The sequence below is a fragment of the Eschrichtius robustus genome, chromosome 11 (genome assembly GCF_028021215.1).
Source record: "Eschrichtius robustus isolate mEscRob2 chromosome 11, mEscRob2.pri, whole genome shotgun sequence".
Classification (NCBI taxonomy): Eukaryota; Metazoa; Chordata; class Mammalia; order Artiodactyla; family Eschrichtiidae; genus Eschrichtius; species Eschrichtius robustus.
Window position 1 is genome coordinate 108,849,776 of NC_090834.1, and position 20,309 is coordinate 108,870,084.

The 20,309-nt window shown below is 39.0% G+C and overlaps 1 protein-coding gene across 1 annotated transcript in view; it reads left to right on the plus strand.

Annotated features, from left to right (window-relative positions):
• Positions 1–20,309, plus strand: part of KDM2A (lysine demethylase 2A) — a 102,125-nt gene that overhangs the window by 63,003 nt on the left and 18,813 nt on the right. Inside the window, exons 6-12 of the mRNA XM_068554111.1 lie at positions 3,514–3,692; positions 9,007–9,113; positions 9,453–9,546; positions 10,758–10,911; positions 11,771–11,886; positions 15,806–15,932; positions 18,357–18,751. Coding sequence (XP_068410212.1) covers positions 3,514–3,692; positions 9,007–9,113; positions 9,453–9,546; positions 10,758–10,911; positions 11,771–11,886; positions 15,806–15,932; positions 18,357–18,751 — 1,172 coding nt within the window. The remainder of the gene's footprint in view (positions 1–3,513; positions 3,693–9,006; positions 9,114–9,452; positions 9,547–10,757; positions 10,912–11,770; positions 11,887–15,805; positions 15,933–18,356; positions 18,752–20,309) is intronic.

The window sequence follows — 20,309 nt, forward strand, 5'->3', positions numbered from 1 at the left end:
AGGTAGAGGAAGTTTCTCTAATTCCCTGTATTTTTCACTCCCCTACCTGTTTCTATGTTAGATTCCAGCTATCTGCCTGTCACTATGTATTTCCTATTACTTAGCACAGTCTCTGGAGTATAGTAGATACTCAGTAAATCTGTTTAGTAATTAAAATGCTTTCCTACTCTTCACAAGGCAGGGTTCTCAGGGGGCCTCAGAAAACCTAGTACTTGAGTTCTTATCGGTCCATCGCTTGACTTTTTTTTTCCTAATGGACCTCCAGGAAGTAATTCCTTGGATCCACAAGTTAATGGACCACCACAGCTTTTCTCTATTGGTCAGGCATTCTTAGGGGTTTGTGGTCCACAGATGACCTGCAGCATCTGTGATACTTGTTAAAAATATAGACTTCTAGATCCTGTCATAGACTTACAGTATCCAAATTTCTGAGCTATACAGCTATAAGGACTGATTCACTCACTAGCCTTCTTTTGCATTCCTTCTCACTTATCACTTTCTCATGTCCTCAATATGTTTTCTGCTAATAATGGTCTTTAGAGCCCTTCCTAACCTTATATTTTCCAAATAGACCTGTGGATGGTCTCAGATATCTTTGTTGTGATTTAAAATAAAGCAGTGATTATATTTAAACTGACAGACTTATCAGAAATTTCAAATGATGATTGTTAAAATGCAGTGAACAACATACTGGTGATTACAATAACCCATTATTACTAAATGTACTTTGGCTGATCCATTCTTCTTTTCTACCTAAAGTAGAATGTTACATCTCCAGTGTCAGTTCGTGTCCCCAAAAGATAGTACACGTGTTCTATTGTGTAAACTTTATATAATGGGATATATTGATTTTAAAGTGTGGACTCAAACAAAACTGGCTGGTTTCAAATCCCAGCTCCACTAATTACTACCTGTGTAACCTTGAGCAAGTTACTTAAATGTGAAGAACAGTGTCTGGCACATAGTATGTGCTCAGTAAAAGTTAGCTATTACTATGACTGTCATTATTTTATCTGAGTGCTCTGGTAGCATTGGCAGGGTGGAACTGTGTTTGCCTTATCTACATTTCTAAAGGAAAGCATTCACTTTTAATTTTTTTTTAAATTATGGTAAAATACAAATAACCTAAAATTTATCATTGTAATAATTTTAAAGTATCCAACTCAGTGGCATTAAGTATATTCACAGTGTGCAACCATCACTAATACCTACTTCCAGAACTTTTTCATCACCCCTAACAGAAACTCCATACCCACTGAGTAGTCATTCCCTGTTCTCTCCTTCCCTCAGGCCCTGGCAACCACTAATCTACTTTCTGTCTCTGTAGATTTGCCTATTTTGGATATTGCATGTAAATGGAATGATAAAATATGCAGCCTTTTGTGTATGGCTTCTTTCACTTAGCATAATGTTTTTTAGGTTTATCTATGTTGTAGCGTATAACAGTACTTCATTCCTTTTTATGGTTGAATAATCCATTCATTGTATGGGTATACCACACTTTGTTTTTGGTTTTGTTTTTAATTCCTTAGTTTTTCATTTATTTATTTGGTTGCACCAGGTCTTAGTTGCAGCATGCAGGCTCCTTAGTTGTGGCATGCATGTGGGATCTAGTTCCCTGACCAGGGATCAAACCCGGGCCCCCTGCATTGGGAGCACAGAGTCTTAAACACTGCGCCACCAGGGCAGTCCCACCACACTTTGTTAATCGATTCATCTGTTGATGGACATTTGGGTTATTTCCACCTTTTTGCTGTTGTGATTTAGAGCAGCTAAGAACATTCATATGTAAGTTTTTGTTGGAACACTTGCATTTGATTCCTTTGGATATATACCTAGGAGTAGAATTGCTGGATCATGTGGTCATTCTCTGCGTAATTTATGGAGGAGCTACCAAAGTGTTCCCATAGCACCTGCACCATTGTACATTCCTGCCGGCACAGTCTGATTTCTCTGCACCCTTGCCAGCCCTTGTTATTTTCCCTTTTTCAAAAAATTTAAATTGTGGCCATCCTAGTGGGTGTGAAGTGGTACTTCAAGACAGTTTTGATTTAGTGTTTGCCTTTTCTTCCAAATAATGAAGAGTAGGTTCAATCCGTTGTCTTACATTATCAGTTATCTTTTTATGTGTATTCTGCCATATCTGCTTCATTATGGCCATATTCTTGTCCTCTTGCCTATTATGTCTTATCTCTAACTAGACTATAAACTCCTTGAGGCAGGGGACCAGGTCCTAACACTACTTGGTATATCCACCAAGCCAGGTATATATAGTAGGTGTTTGTTAGTTTCTTACAAATTGAACAGTATTCTTAATATTTCAGGGGCAACTTTTTATTCTCTCTCTCCCCTTCTTGACCACCATTTTCTTAACTTTTTTGGTGTACTGCCTCTCCATATCTTCTCTTATGCTGTTGCTTCTGCTCGGAATTCTCTCTGTTGAATCTTGTTGAAATTCTATTTATTCCTCCAGGCTCAACTCAAATGTTTCTTCTTCCCCTTCCTTTTTTTCTTTTTTTTAATTTATTTATTTGGCTGCATCAGGTCTTAGTTGTGGCATGCGGGATCTTCGTTGCAGCGCTCAGGCTCTTCATTACGGAGCGCGGGCTTCTCTCTAGTTGTGGCGCGTGGGCTCTAGAGTGCGCAGGCTCAGTAGTTGCGGCACGCGGGCTTAGTTGCCCTGCGGCACGTGGGATCTTACTTCTCCGACCAGGGATCGAACCTGTGTCCCCTGCATTGGAAGGCAGATTCTTAACCACTGGACCACCAGGGAAGTCCCCCCCGCCCCTTTTTCTAAAATCCTTCTCTGGTCAGTCTAGTTTAAAAAAATTTTTTTTTAATTTTTCTTTTATTTTTACTGCTGTTTAACTGAGCACCTTTTTTGTGTCAGACATTTTACCTCATTGACTAAATCCTCACAATGGCCCACAAGGTGATATTATTCCCAAGTTACAGAAGAAGATATTAAGGTTCAGAGAAGTTAAATAACTTGCCTAAGTAATATTAGAGCTGAGGTTTAAACTTGGGTCTCTGGCTCTGAGGCTATTGTTTTCTCCCCCCTGCTATTTTATGCTGCCTCTGTGACATTCTGCTTTTTGTTGTGATTGTTATAGTTGGTTGAGAATCTGATGCACATCTTTGTATCCATTAAGATGTCTTTATCATTCAGTAAACATTTATGGAATGAATGAAATTTCTCATCTATGAATGGTACTTAGTATTTAGAATTGTTAGGATTGAGTGAGATATTGAATATAAGATTCAATGCCTGACCATATAGTAAACATGCCATAGGGAGTGATTGTTGTTTTTAATATTAACCATTGTCTTTGTCATTCTTTATGATTTGATTTTCTGTTGATTTCCTTGAAAGTGATAGCTATAGCCTGTCTATTAGTGAACACTGTAAAGAAGAAAGGATAGTTTGTTTACTTTCACTTGTGTCTTATATTCTTAATATATTTAAGGATATTAGTGGCTCAGTAGAGATGATCAATGCATCTTTCATGGCAGGGAGTCGTCGGATGGTGGATGTCATGGATGTGAACACACAGAAAGGCATTGAAATGACCATGGCTCAGTGGACACGCTACTATGAGACCCCAGAGGAGGAGCGAGAAAAACTCTATAATGTCATCAGCCTAGAGTTTAGCCACACCAGGCTGGAGAACATGGTGCAGCGGCCCTCCACGGTTAGTCTAATCATTTTCTCCACATTGTCTTTGTCACCAAGAGGGTTGATTATACACTGGGAGAATTTATAACTTCTTAAACATACCAGGATAAGGATGAACAGGACAATTTGATAAGAATAACTTGTATTTTTAGAAGGTTCATCATTTTCCAACATCACTTAGTTTTTGATAGGGAGAGGCCATTCTGATAATTTAAGAACATTGGCCTTTGCATGTAATGGAGAAAAGTCTTAAATTCATTCTGATAAGAACTGTGAATAGGAAGTTTGCCTAATAAATTTCTATCCTATAGGTTTATACTTGCAGAGATGCTTGGGAGAAAACTGATTTAGAGCCAGGTGATTGTATGAGATGGTTTCTTGAGTAGATTCTGTTGGATGACTAGTAGCAATAAATTGACAACCCATCCCGAGGGGAAGTTAGTTTTTGATGCTTAACTTTCCTGAGGTAGATACTGATTTAACCCATCTCTTATGAAAGTGGCTGTCTACAGGATGCTGAGAACACTCATTTCCCTAAGTGGGATTGGTTTCACTTTTAAAATATACCTAGTCATTTTTCGACCACTTTTGTTCCTGTCTCAGAACTCACTTGAGTCAAGTATTCCACCTGGAACGGTGGAATTTGGAATGTACTAATGGAAAAAATGTACATTTTTTTCGAAGTCAAGTAATCAGTGTTGTATCCTATCTCCATTTAAATTATCCTAATTGTACCCTTTGACTTTCAAAGTTGAAATGTGGTATTAATTGGTTATAATACTGTTTTATATATACATTTATATACATACATAACCTTCAACTTACTAGTTAGTTGCATTGTTTTTATCACTAACACATTGGTATGTACAGACCAAAGGGAAAATGTTGTCAGTGTTATGTGAAGAGACAGTATAACTTTTGTCATTGTTTCTTGTTATTGGAGGTGCTACAGCAAATACAGAATTTCTCAAGAAAACTTTTCCCCCCTAAAATGGCAAAAATCCTTTTTATATTAATTGTCATTTGTTTGGTCATGTGGAAATACAGGAAGACAGGTGGTTAGAATTTAGCCTTGTTATTAGCCTAACAAGGTGAACTTAATAAATAAAGAATTCAATAAGAGAGATAGTAAGAATCATAATAACATTGTTTATAAATGTGTTCCTTAATATTTTTAGAATTTCAATTTAAGAGTGGTAAGATTGTAGCTGTGAAAGTAAAACTTGGCCTGGATCATACTTTTCCATTCTTAAAATTTAGAAATGTGTTATTCACACATGAAGCCTTCTTTGTAACATCCTTAATTTATTCATTTTGCCCCTAGTTTTAATGATAAAAATGCTACATCATTTTATAAAAATTAGAAAAGTACTCCACCATTAAATGGAGGAATAGAACCCATGGAAGAGCTCAGAAATAGAAAATTTTCTAGAGGGCAGAGAACAGTGCACCAGTATCTTCTAGAGACCTAAAACAAGTCCAGAAAGATTGAGTGAGCTATTATTACCAAAGTCACCTCCTAAAAGGAAGCAAGCTTTTTATGACCTTGCTATGTAAGCAGCAACATTCTTAATCTACTAGGGTGTTATTTATTTACTGGGGTATTTTCCCCCAAGGTATATCCCTCCATTTATCTAGGTCTTTTCTAATATATCTCAATAATGCTTAATAAAAAACCAACTTTATTGAGGTACAATTGGTATACAATAAAGTGTACCCATTTTAAGGGTACATTTCAGTGAGTTTTGACAAATTATTCATTCATGTAGTAATCTTTTACATAAATTACATAATTTCTTGTTCACTATGATCTTCACACCTTCAGGGTGAGCTTATTGGTTTAAGTGCCTGTTACATGCTAAGTGCTGTGCTTAGGTGCTAGAGGTACAGTGGAGAACAAGATCATTCTTGTCCTCAAAATGCTTAGAGTCTCATGGGGAAGAAAGACCAGAGAATTGGCATTTATAGAAACTACAATGTGGTAAGTGCTTCTAAAGTGAATAAGTACGGAATGTTGTGGGAGCCAGTAGGAAGGACCCACCTAACCTAAACTGGAGGAGAATTGGGCGAAGTTTTTTGGAGGAAGCGGTACCTAGGCTTGACATGAAAGAAAAAATGAGGCAAAGAGAAGGAAGACCAGAATCCCAGGCAGGAAGAATAATATGTGCAAAAGTAGGTGCAGGGAAAGTAAGGTGGGCAACTTTTTTTTTAATAAATTTATTTATTTTATTTATTTATTTTTGGCTGTGTTGGGTCTTTGTTGCTGTGTACAGGCTTTCTCTAATTGCGGCAAGCGAGGGCTACTCTTCCTTGTGGCGCGCGGGCTTCTCGTTGTGGTGGCTTCTCTTGTTGCGGAGCATGGGCTCTAGGCACACAGGCTTCAGTAGTTGCAGCACGTGGTCTCAGTAGTTGTGGCTCGCAGGCTCTAGAACACAGGATCAGTAGTTGTGGCACATGGGCTTAGTTGCTCCGCGGCATGTGGGATCTTCCCGGACCAGGGCTCGAACCCATGTCGCCTGCATTGGCAGGTGGATTCTCAACCACTGCACCACCAGGGGAGCCCAAGGTGGGCAACTTTTAAGTGCCCATTGTGGGTGGTAGCATAAAGTGGGATTCTCTAGTGAAGAGAGAGAGGTGATTTCTGCTGTCATCCCAGCAGTAACTGAGAAGTAGATGAAAAATAGCAGCAGATGTAATGTGCAGATTTGTTTGGTGATGGGGAAATTAGTTCGTGGAAGGCCATGAGCTGTTTTTGCACAGTGTATGAATAGATTATGTCTTAGGTATTGCACTTCTTGCCAGTTTGGCCCTGTATTAGTACGGGACAGGTAGAAACTGTGATTATCTCTGCTGGAGACTTGCTATCATATGGATGAGGCCATTTAGCAAAAGGCCTATCCAGAGCCTAAAGATTAACCTAAGAAAAAAGTATGAACACCTTACCATAATATTCTCTTGATAGTCAGATAATACCCAATAATATCAAATAAAGGGAGGCCAGAGAGTGACTTATTGCTGCAGGTGAGAAATTCTAGCCAGAGAAGTTCATCTATCTCTGAGTGAACACTTGACAAAAAATACTCATGTGTTCCTAACTTTTCCTCTCCCTATCCAGATATAAGAACTTATAGTGAGTATATTGAGTGAGTCACAGTTTTTCTTTATTCTGTTAAAGGCTTTCCAAAGGACAGTACCAGGAGATGGAAGAAAACTAGCCACTACATTAAGAGAGCAGAAAGTAGATTTTGTTTGATTGAAAGAAGAATCTGGGGCTCATTCAGTGTTCTTAGGCCCAGTGGCTGCTTGGTTAAAACTGTTGGATCCCTGAGTGGAAATTCTTTGAAATGGGGCAGCAAGTTAACCTTCATAGTTGTTCCTCATCTTGCTTATTTAAACTTGCACATTGGGACTTCCCTGGTGGTCCAGCGGTCAAGACACCGTGCTCCCTATGCAGGGGGCCTGGGTTTGATCCCTGGTCAGGGAACTAGTCCCACATGCTGCAACTGAAGATCCTGCATGCTGCGACTAAGACCCAGCGCAGCCAAATAAATAAATAAATATTAAAAAAAAAAAACAACAACCTTGCATATCATCGGTGACCCCTTCCAAACACTCTCCCACAGTTTACATCTGAGTGTCCACTGGACATTTGCCTCATATCATTATGCACAGATTGTATGCATTTATCTAGATCTATGTTGTAAGGAAATAAATGATCAAATGTATACATACGTAAGTTGTAAAGCTTACCAGGTACATGTTTTTTATAGCCATAAGTTAGATAATTGGAACACCAGTGCTATGCTGAATCCATGGTTATTTGACTCACACTTTATCTACCTAAGACTGTTTCTTGGAGTTCAGTGGTTGGGTGCAGTCATTTGAAGGTACAGGGCACGTTACAATTCTGTGTAAAGTGTTTAAATAAGTTCATACTGTTTTCATTTCTCATTTCTTTCAGCACATATTGGGTTGGCCAAAGAGTTCGTTCGGGTTTTTCTGTACGATGTTCCGGAAAACCTAAACGGACTTTTTGGCCAACCCAATATTTAAAACAGATTCCTGGACTTCCCTTGGAGGTCCAGTGAATAAGACTCCGCACTTCTACTGCAGGGGGCACGGGTTCGATCCCTGGTCAGGGAAGTTCCCCATGCCGCATGGTGCGGCCAAACAGATTCCTAAACTCTGATGACATTATTTCAAAAAAATTTTAACATGTATTTACATGTAATCCTCACAATATTCCTTTGTGGTAATTATCCTTATTTTACAGATAAGTTCCAGAGGCTCACATATGATCTTCAGAAAACAAGATAGACCTGGAACTTCTGATTCCTAACCCAGTAGATTCTATAGCACATTGCTCATGCAAGCTACAAACCCCTACTGGAATTCTTTTCTCCTCCCCTCCCCTCCCCTCCCCTCCCCTCCCTTCTCCTCCCCTCCCCTCCCCTCCCTTTTTCTTTCTTTTTCTTTTAAATTTATTATCTTAACCATTTTTTTTAATGATTTTATTTTTTTAGATTTATTTATTATTTATTAATTTTTGGCTGCATCAGGTCTTTGTTGAGGCACGCAGGATCATTCGTTGCAGCATGTGGGCTCTTCGTTGTGGTGCGCGGGCTTCTCTCTAATTGTGGTGTGCGGGTTTTCTCTTTCTAGTTGTGGCACATGGCCTCCAGAGCGCGTGGGCTCTGTTGTTTGCGGCACGCGGGCTCTCTAGTTGAGGCGCAGAAGCTCAGTAGTTGTGGCACACGGGCTTAGTTGCCCCACGGCATGTGGGATCTTAGTTCCCTGACCAGGGATCGAACCCGCGTCCCCTGCATTGTAAGGCAGATTCAAAAAAATACAGCTGATTATACTTCTCTCCTCTTCTTTTTTCTTTTCTCTTCTCTTTCTTTCTTAAATGATATCTTAGCTGCTGTAACAGTAGTTATATCTTTTGGTAAGTTTATAGGTACCTTCCAGGCAGTGCCTTTTATTGGACCAAAAAAAAAAAAAAAAAAAAACATTACAGCTGGTTATACCAGTACTGACACAGAAGAGAGGGCTTGGTTGGATACTACTGCATCATTTAATGACTTTGTTTTGATTAGTGCTACTTTTATGATCATGCTGATGGAACCATTAGTCTTTATTTTCACTTAATAATTATTTCTAGAATGTTTGCCTATTGATCCTAAGATTCACCAACATATTATTTGTTTGCTTAAAATTAAATTGTAGTCTTTCAGTGTGTGTTTTGAGAATTTCTATGTTTCTTGACTTTAGAATTCTCTTTAATCCCAACCCTTCCTTTGAAGCCTAAATGTTCCTCCTCCTTTTTAAAGGTGGATTTCATTGACTGGGTAGACAATATGTGGCCAAGGCATTTGAAAGAAAGTCAGACTGAGTCAACAAATGCCATCTTGGAGATGCAGTACCCTAAAGTGCAGAAGTAAGTGGCTTACCCTGCATTTTCCTCAGTGTGCTGTGGGAGACCAAAGTGATAGGCTCTGGGTCCCAAGTGATCAAAAAGGTGAATTATTTAAAGAGTAGACTTTAGTTCCAAAGGGAAGAGTGTATGTAAGAGTACCATAGCCCATGATGACATAAAGACAAAAAAAAGTATCTTCTGATAATATGATGGCTTGAGATTGCATTCCTCTCACCGACTGGAGTTTATTAGGTGGAAAATAGAGGGAGTGGAGTACACAAGGGGAGAGGGTGGCATTGTGGTGGGAAAAGTCCTCTTTTTCTCATCAGTGCACTAATGCTACTGCTTTTTTTGGGTCAGGTACTGTCTGATGAGTGTTCGAGGCTGCTATACTGACTTCCATGTGGACTTTGGTGGTACCTCTGTTTGGTATCACATCCATCAAGGGGGAAAGGTACGGTACGGTCATAGTTGTGATGGGGGTTGGAATCTGAAGCTGGTTATATGAGTTTCCTTCAGTTCCTGCATGCTTCATATACCCTGGAAACGAGTCTATTAGGGGATTGTCCCCACTCGTATCTGGAGAGAATTGTAGATTAAGTTGACCTTCTTGGCTAGAGTCCAGTAGGAATTAGTATTCATCTAGTCCATTCTTATTTTACCAGTATTGACACCACTACTTAGTAAACCTCAATGGTCCTGTTTCTAGAGTCCCAAAACAGAATTCTCCAAATGAAGGCAAGGAACTGGTTTTAGGAGGACAAGATAATTTCTCTACATGAAAGGGTAATAAAGTAGTAGAAGGGAACACAAATTGTGGGTAGATTCACAATGAAATCAAATTGGGATCCAAACCACTTTTCCCTATATAGAGGCATTGGTCTGAAATGTAGCCATAGGAAGCCTTTAAGTCCTGTCAGAGGCTATAAATAGATTTTGAAAGATTATCCTCATTCATAGAGACCTTTGTTCCAGCTTCTCAGAATGCTTCTGAATGCTGTGCAAGAATGGAAATGTAGAATTAATATCAGAGGTTTATAGTATTACTATATTACTATTATTATAGTATAACTCTTATCGTTACCCTTTTTTCTCGTAAGAAGTGAAAGCATTTGTGAGAGAAAAGTAGAACTGGAATGAAAACAGATGATGCTTTTAAAATATGAGGGCCGAATCTAGAACAGCTGTACCTCCAAATCCAGAGTCATTTTGTTTACTTTGGATCCATTTAAGTGGTATCTTAAGTTCTGTCCTTTCAGTCTTGGTTACTACCTTGGAATAAAGCAACTCAGGCCTGTGTTTTGGAGGTAGTGTACCTAACTAACTATGCTTCTTAGGACCATTTAGGCCAGCCAGCCAGGGGCAAATAAGGGACTGCCTAGGTGACAAGCTAAATGCCCTCCTTCTCTCTGAGTCCTGTATAGGTTCCGGGTTCTACAATCAAACCCCAGGGAAGCCCTAATGCTGTTTGATCAAGTGGAGGACAAAAAAGGTTTACTTCCTTGAGGCCTCTAGAATTTCCCAAATGGTCAAGTTCTGTAGGCTGGGAGGATTGCTTGTTTCTCTTCTACCTGTTGGTCTTAAGTTTGTACCTGTTTATCAGTTGAGGGAGACGACTGGGTCATGTCAATGGCTGTTAACAGACTGAAGTTTTTTAACTCACAGGTCTTCTGGCTCATCCCCCCTACAGCCCACAACCTGGAGCTGTACGAGAATTGGCTGCTGTCAGGGAAACAGGGAGACATCTTTCTGGGTGACCGGGTGTCAGATTGCCAGCGCATTGAGCTCAAGCAGGGCTATACCTTCGTCATTCCCTCAGGTAAGCAAGATGCAAAAAAGTGGGTTGTCTACTCTAGCCACTTTCTTTTCTTAAAAATAAATTGATAGATTACCACCAACACCAAGAATGGTTATGATGCTGGAGTGGGCAGAAAACAATGGCGTGTTCTTTCTTGTCATTACTGAGTAGATGCTAAGAATTTATCTTCTTTTTTAAAGTCTATGATTTTCCACTAAGAGTATGTATCAGAATTGCCAGTGGCGGCTTTTCAGATCTACATGTTTGAGCCCCACATTAGCCCTAGCTCTTCAGAATCCTAGGGATAAGACCTGTTTTGCAGGTGATAAACAGCCCCCTATTAAGAACTACCTACTCTGCTAAGGGATAGCTGTGAAGGCTAGAGTGCTAAATCAGTAACAGTTTTTATCAGGTAACTACGTTCCAAAATAAGTACTTAGAGGGAGCATAGATTTTGGAGTCACAGACCTGTATTAGAATTCTGACTATGCATTTACCTGCTAATACTACTTTGGTCAAATATTTAAATCCCTATCTTATTTTGTTGTGAGGAGTGAATGACAATACATGTAAATTCTCTTGTACTGAGCCTGGTTCATATTAGGCGCTCCAAAAAATGCAAGCACCGTTTATTGAAAGTTTGTTATAAACACTTTACATGTACTTTCTCATTCAGTGCTTACCAACCGCACATATAAAGTATAATTTATCCTGGTTTTATAGAGGATATTGGGGCTGCAAGAGATTAAGTAACTTGACCAGCCGTGAAGAGGCAGAATTAGAGTAAAAAGTGTGATCCAGAAGTCTTGTACTAATGCTCTGAGAGAGCCATGTTACAACGTGTGCTTATAGCCACTGCCCTCCATTCCCTTTCTTCTAGGCTGGATTCATGCTGTGTATACTCCTACAGACACATTAGTGTTTGGAGGCAATTTTTTGCATAGCTTCAATATCCCCATGCAGTTAAAAATATACAACATTGAAGATCGGACACGGGTAAGTAACTCTATGTAATAATTGGATTTGAAGAGGTTTCTTATATCTTTCTTTACTCTGCTTACTATGTAACACTCAAACTGTTATACTTTAATATATAAATGTGTATACTGCCTTTCTCAGCTGGGGTTCTGTGAGAGAATTAAGCCCTATAGAAAATGATTTGTGTGTCTTGTTTTGTCAGTTTTCCATAGGATGTTACATAGCTGATAAGCCATTCTGGATATATAGGGGGAAAGTTACATGCAGTGGATACCTTAAGGCAAGAGTTGGCAAACTTTTTTTGTAAAGGATCAGATAGTAAATATTTTAGGCTTTGTGGGCCATACAGTATCTGTCACAAGCACTTAACTCTGCCTTGTAGAATGAAATACTTAAATAAGTGAGGATGGCTCAAATAAAATAACATTTTATTTATGGACACTGAAATTTGATTTCATATAAGTTTCTCATGTCACAAAACCCTCTCTGAGTTAGGTTTTCTTCCCACCCCAACCCCAGCCATTGAGAATGTGATATGTTAACAACTGGTGAATCTTGGAGACGCTGTGGAAGTCTTAGTGGTACTGCTCTTTAAACTTTTTGGTGGATTTGAAAGTTTTCAAAATCAAAAATCAGAAAATAACAATTAATGAAGAATTCACAACTTTTAGAAGGAGTAGTCACTGACCAATTTACTGTGAACATGATCAGTTAACCATTTTGGTGCCTATTTTGAAACATTTATTCTGGTTGGAGCTATTATACTATATGTTAGATATAAGATTGGTATTGTTGGAGTTATAGGGATTGCCCTGTTAGAATTGAGAGGATGCAGTGCTTTTTTTTTTTCTTTTTTTTTTTTTAAAGAGAACCATCTCTTTTTTTTTTTTTTTTTTTTTAATTTTATTTATTTATTTATTTATTTATGGCTGTGTTGGGTCTTCGTTTCTGTGCGAGGGCTTTCTCTAGTTGTGGCAAGCGGGGGCCACTCTTCATCACGGTGCGCGGGCCTCTCACTATCGCGGCCTCTCTTGCTGCGGGGCACAGGTTCCAGACACGCAGGTTCAGTAATTGTGGCTCACGGGCTTAGTTGCTCCGCGGCATGTGGGATCTTCCCAGACCAGGGCTCGAACCCGTGTCCCCTGCATTGGCAGGCAGACTCCCAACCACTGCGCCACCAGGGAAGCCCGATGCAGTGCTTTTTAAATAAATTTTATAGACGTGAACTTCTGCTTGTTTGTTAAAAGTAATGAAACTACAGAAAACAGTAAGTAGTTTAGTAAGTTTTAAGTTATAGTAACAGTAAAAATAGTTTAAATGTTTCAAAAGAGAAAAATTACATAATTTCATAGTAAAATACTCTTATTTAACTCAAAATCATTCTAAGAGGTAATACCACCTACACTGCTGTAAGATTCAATCTGAAAATGTTTTTAAAAAACATTCCCTTTTTTTGGCTAAAAATAGCTATTATACCCATAGCTTAATTGTTTGCTCAGTTTGAGGGAAGAAAGGGAGAATATATGTTCAATGGCGTAGGTAAAATGAGCACCTTATCTCTGCATGAAAAATTTCCTTCAGACAGTTAAACTGGTAATAACTGATGTTGATTTATCTGTCTAATTTTCCTGGACTTTATCAGAAAATGTCAAATTTCAGTATCTAACTGCTATATTATTCCATTTTTCCTAAGAAGGGCTTAATTCTTTCATTCCAAATAGGAACCCTTCCGTGTTTCTGTAACATTTCATTGGGTCCTCTACGTATGTACACACAGAGCTTTTTTTTTTTTTTTTTTTTTTTACTTTCTACACCAAGCTTTTACATTGCCAATACCAACTTGACATATGTTTATTATGTTACTAACTTCTATAAACTTACAGAATTTAACTTAAAAGAGAATGTGTAGAGAATGCTTTAGGAAAGAAATATAAAGTGTTGTAAATTTAAGACAATGTTCTGGTTACTTTTGCCATGCCAGTGTAGAAATATACTATTTGAACTTGATTGTTGGTAATTATTCTATTGATAGCTCTTAAAGGCTCAGTAATTTTATAATGAGTATTAAAATTTTTTCTTCCAAAAACATTCTAACCCAGTCTTAGAAGTTGCTGTGCTCTGTGGTGTCTAGCAGCGTAGGTAAAATGTAATGGCACAGTTTGGGTGTGTGATGTCTTGGCTATTATTAGTACAGTCTCTTGAGTTCCAAGTGAAAAATCAAAAGTTTAATGCCCATTTTATATTTTATTTATTTATTTATTTTCTGTCAGTATTACTCCACTCTCAACAGAGTCCCAGAGGTTTTAGAATTTTGGGTTGTCCTGAACTTTTAATAAAGACCTTTCAGAAAAGTGTTAATGAAACTTAAAAGGCGAGCAGAGAAGCCCAGTATATTATGTTTAATTTGGGGGGGATCAAGTATCTATTAATTCTTGTGTTCCCTCCTACTGTACCAGAAGTAAATTAATTTGATTTTCAAATAAGGGTGGATAAACCTCTTATAGTTGTTAAAGATGTAGTGGCAATAAGAGACCGAGATTCAGAGCCTGAAGCCTCTGCGTTTTAAAGCTAATGAAAAGTACACGTGTCTCCTGCCTTGCAATGAGGAAAGTGATCTCCTCATTCCACAGTGATGCCCTGTGACCTAGTGAAGGGTTTTGAAAAGGGACTCCCATCTGGGTCTCCTTGATTGGGGAAGACTGCCTGACATGGAGCTTTGAAAGGAGGTGGGAACATCTTCAGGAGTTACATATTCAAAACAATCCTAAGAGTATTGTTTGCCTTATCCTTTTGAGAGATGGCCTCTCTAAAAGAAGGCGGGCAGAATATACAGACATACCTCAGAGATATGGCAGAGTTGGTTCCAGACCACTGCAATAAAGCGAATATTGCAGTAAACTGTCACATGAATTTTTTTGGTTTCCCAGTGCATATAAAAGTTATGTTTACATTATATGTAGTCTGTTAGTGTACAGTAGCATTATGTCTTAAAAAAAAGTAGATACCTTAATTAAAGTATACTTTATTGCTAAAAAAATGCTAACCGTCATTTGACAGTGCAGCGTTGCTACAAACCTCCAATTTGTAAAACTCAGTAAAGCAAAAGCACAATAAAATGAGTTATGCCTGTATTTAGGATAGTCCCCATGGTTGATCTTCCTCACTCGTTGATCCACGCTGATTTGCCATTTCCTTGACTATGGTAGATCTAAAGGGCAATTATTTTTATTATAATTCAGCTGGAATAATTTCATGCTACTTTTGGGGAGAATTGGAAAGAAGACTAAAGATAGCAACTGATTAGGCCACGTGGAGTAGTAACCTGATTTGTGGACATACCATCTTGGTAGACTACAATGTATGAGACAGGCAAGCTGAGAGTTAATAGTGGGGGAAGTACTCAGTCTCATGTCCTAGACTAGATATAGCTTGAGAATGCATCTCTAATCATACTTTCATATATGTAAGGACATAATAAAAACATATAACTTTATCTCGTGTCCTGATTTTCCATTATGTTCTGTGTTTCATGGCCTTCTGGTTCAGGGTAAAACCATAGTAAAGGCAAGAGTGGTTGGTATGCCTTTGTATCCTAAGAACCCTAAAACAATTTTCTCAATTAAGTATATTGTGTCTTCCTAACATTTTACTCTCTGTCTCAAAACTTGTTTTTGGTGCTTTCCCACTCAACAAGACAGCTTCTTGATAGTTCTAAATGGTCTTTCCAAGTACCTTTTATCTTCAGTGATTATTTCCCAAGACCAACATTTTCTAAGTTGACGGATCCACTTAACTTCTTGCTCCACATGACAACTTAGGTTTACAGGTTAACTGGAGAGTGTTTTTCCTGGGCTAATTATTGCAGTGATTGTTTGTTACTCTCTTTCCTTGAAAATTGTTATCAGCTTGATTTTTTCATTATTTTTTTCCTGTATAGGTTCCAAATAAGTTCCGCTATCCATTCTACTATGAGATGTGTTGGTACGTGTTAGAGCGCTATGTGTACTGCATAACCAACCGTTCCCACTTAACTAAGGAATTTCAGAAAGAGTCCCTTAACATGGGTAAGTGTTCCACCTACATGAACTTTCAAGATACTCTGCAGGACTGAGGGTGAGACTGGGACTATTCCGTAGGCTGTTGCTCAGTAGTTTTGTTTTGCTTTGTTTTTAATTAATTAATTAATTTACTTATTTATGGCTGCGTTGGGTCTTCACTGCTGCGTGCAGGCTTTCTCTAGTTGCGGCGAGCAGGGGCTACTCTTCGTTGCGGTGCACGGGCTTCTCATTGCGGTGGCTTGTCTTGTTGTGGAGCACGGGTTCTAGGCACTCGGGCTTCAGTAGTTGTGGCACGTGGGCTCAGTAGTTGTGGCTTGCGGGCTCTAGAGCGCAGGCTCAGTAGTTGTGGCACACAGGCTTAGTTGCTCCGCAGCATGTGGGATCTTCCCAGACCAGGGCTCGAACCCGTGTCCCCTGCATTGGCAGGCAGATTCTTAACCACTGCGCCACCAGGGAAGTCCAGTAGTTCTGTTTTTATAGTTTGTCTTTTTTACTTATCTACTTAGAAGTACCAAATCCATTCACTGAAGCTGAACACTGGTTACAGCTGATCCTCCTACCCAGATGTGAATTACTAGGGCTAAATGAAATATTCTGGATCTCATCTTTGTGTGAGTTGTTAGTACTTAGCTCCTCACGAAAGTAATCAGTTGGAAATTCCCTGGTGGTCCAGTGATTAGGACTCCGCACGTTCACTGCCATGGCCCAGGTTCAGTCCCTGGTGGGGGAACTAAGACCCTGCAAGCCACACAGCGCAGCCAAAAAAAGAAAGAGTAATCAGTTGTCTAAAATGTTTTATTGTATAAAGAATGGTCTTTGGCACAATAAAAACTAGGATCGTATCATCATAATTACTCTTACTATATTCCAGGCACCAAACTAAGCAGCTTATATACATTAAGTTATTATTATTACCTGTGAGGTGTAGGTATTGTTGTGCATATTTTACAAATGGGGACGTTAAGGTTCAAGGAGATTAAAAAACTTGTTCATGAGCTAAGAGTTAATAAGTGGGAAAGCTACAGCTGAAACCATGTTGGTAAGATTCTAAAATGTATTTTCTTAACATCTGTGCTTTAATGTTTCCCCAACTTCTATCAAGAGAAATATTTTACTGGATGTCAAGATAGTTTCAGTTATACATTTTTAGGCTATTCCATGCCTTAAAAATAAAGAGGAGCCAACACTGTAGTGTCCTGTGGTCATGTATTTAATGGAGAGTCTTCAATCCAAGCAAGATACTTTTTGCCTTAGCATTTCGGAAACATGCTCACCAATACATGAAAGCAAGATGCAGAATTGTACATACAGCATGATCCTAATTTTGTTTAAAAATACATCAAGTCGGGCTTCCCTGGTGGCACAGTGCTTAAGAATCCGCCTGCCAGTGCAGGGGACACGGGTTCGAGCCCTGGTCCGGGAAGATCCCACATGCCACGGAACAGCTAAGCCCGTGCGCCACGACTGCCGAGCCTGCGCTCTAGAGCCCACGAGCCACAACTACTGAGCCCACGTGCCACAACTACTGAAGCCTGCGCCCCTAGAGCCGTGCTCGGCAACAAGAGAAGCCACTGCAATGAGACGCCCACGCACCGCAACGAAGAGCAGCCCCCGCTCGCCACAACTAGAGAAAAACCCGCGCGCAGCAGTGAAGACCCAACGCAGCCAAAAATAAATAAATAAAATTATAAGGTTTACAAAAAAAACATACATCAAGTCTTAGTCATACACATATGTATAGGAAAAGATGGACAGAAGATACATCACACTGAGTTGTTATCCAAGGGTGGAGAGATATGGGCTGACTTATTTACTTCTTTGCACCTTCCTGTATTTTCTAAAAAATTATTAATAGTCAACATGTGTTACTTTCATAATAAAAGATCAGTTAACATTTTAAAATTCTTCTTTCATTAAAACATTTATTTTCACTTCGTTTTGATTATCAAAATCTTTCTTTTAAAAAATATTCACTTTGTTTTATTAGCCATGTTGCTAAGATTTCAATTCCAAAGCTTAATTTTATGGTGAAACCTTTGAACAAAACTACTTTTTAAATATGCTTCATACTATTTTTTTAAAAGATAATGAAATCCCATAATAGCCAAATTAAGTTTGAACTTGAAACTAATTTACAGCTGTTTTCATAGGTAACTTATTTCTAGCACACAGTTTAAAGACTGCACCCTTCCCAATCTTTTAAAAATCTAGTTGACTGTTACCTCAGTTGTCCTGCTAGCTCAGGATCCTATTTTTACCTGTAAATGGTTTTCAACAGTGGACAAATGGGTTGGAATAGGGAAGACCATTTTTAAAATGTGACAGCTTTGTCATTTATAACCTCAGGGCCCCTCCCATACTACCTATTTCTCTTGTTGATCACATGGCCATGTGTCATGTTCTTACTGCATTTTCTCTTCATACTGGCAGATTTGGAGTTAAATGGGTTGGAGTCTGGAAATGGGGATGAGGAAGCAGTAGATCGAGAACCCCGGCGCTTGAGCAGCAGGCGTTCTGTCCTCACTAGCCCTGTAGCCAATGGGGTTAACCTGGATTATGATGGACTGGGCAAAACCTGCCGAAGTCTTCCAAGTCTGAAGAAAACTTTGTCTGGGGACTCATCCTCTGACTCTAGCCGGGGCTCCCACAATGGCCAAGTATGGGATCCCCAGTGTAGCCCCAGAAAGGACCGACAGGTGCATCTGACCCATTTTGAGCTTGAAGGCCTTCGTTGCCTTGTAGATAAATTGGAGTCTCTGCCACTGCACAAGAAATGTGTCCCTACAGGGATAGAAGACGAAGATGCTCTCATTGCTGATGTAAAGGTAAGGGTTGGTTATTTTGCATGACAGCTATTGATCTGGCTAGGGCATTCAGTTTCTGGATTCTGAGAGAAAATTTGGGAGTTTTGGGTAGTCTTGGTTCAGCGAGAAAGAAGTTAATTGTGTGTGTGTGTGTGTGTGTGTGTGTGTGTGTGGGCTGTGCAGTGTTTCAATTCCTAGAATGAGGTAGTTCCCTGTTAAGAAAATACTAACATTTGTACGTTCAGTTAGGACTTAAATCTAGTCCTAAAAATCCTGATTTCAGGCTGACCCTAAAAAAAAGAAGAGCCCGAGAAAATGTTTGTATTAAGAAATGTTACTTTGAACTTAAGTTACACTAAGATAAAGAGGCCTATTGCAGAATAAAAGTGGCCAATAACAATCTCTAGCAGTCTTACCCCAAGCAGATTTAGAGGAAAGAAATAGAAATGTTGGGTTATGTTGAGCATGTTTAACATATTTAGCTTCAAATTTATCTAGTATTAAGACTTAAATACATTGGGGCAACTTTTGAGAAAAGTGTCATTTTAAACATAATTCATCCTATTGCTATATCAAGTTTCTTCTTGTTGTATATTTTTCTTCTTTCTCAATAAGTCTCCAAGCATTAGTAATCTTCAAAGCCCAGCCCACCCCTCATGTATTGGTCTCAAAGAAATGAGCTTATTTTTAAGGAATCCAGATTTGAGCTGTCTGAACTGGAGAGAGTTCTATTAAATCTTTCGTTATACATAAACATTGGGGACTTCCCTGGTGGTCTAGTGGTTTAAGACTCCACGCTGCCACTGCAGGGGGACATGGGTTCGATCCCTCGTCAGAGAACTTAGAACCCACATGCCACCCGGTGCGGCCACACACACACACACACACACACACACACACACACACACACACACACACAAGTAACCTTTAATATGAACACCAAAAAGTCTTTAAATCACTGTTTGGAATTATGTCTTGGATGCAGGGCATGGGTATGTGTATTAGAAAGCTAGTTCACCATTTGTAGTAAGTGTTATTTTTCAAACCTGTCATATAGATTGTTTTAAGCCACAGAAGAATTTATAAGGAATAATTTTAGTGACCTTAAGGAAGATGGGCGAAATATCTCATAGTACATCTTTTCCATTGCTGATTCCTGATTCAAGTTTTCCCTTGGCCACCACTAACCAACCAGCTGAGGTGCTCCCTACCTTCTGCCAGATACCTCAGGAAAGAATTCCAAAGACTGGGATAGGACCTAGACTTTTAATTTTTTTAATTTTTTCTTTCTTCGATTGACATTTTAATTATATCTTACTGTTTATGCATCAGTGAAATGGTAAAAACTTTAAGAGACTAAAAGGGGTGGTACCCTAGTGAGGTTGGTCCTCTCCATAGTGATAGAAGCTGGACAGTTGGTTTTATAGTTTGGTTTTATAAAGCTGTTCTAGACAAGGCAGGTAGTTATCATTGTGGCTTGTATTTATGGGAGGAAATAACAAAGTTCCAGGTGGGTGTGGTCCTATATCTGTAATGATTAATGTGCAGCAAAACAAACTTAGCCTACTTTTCCAGACTC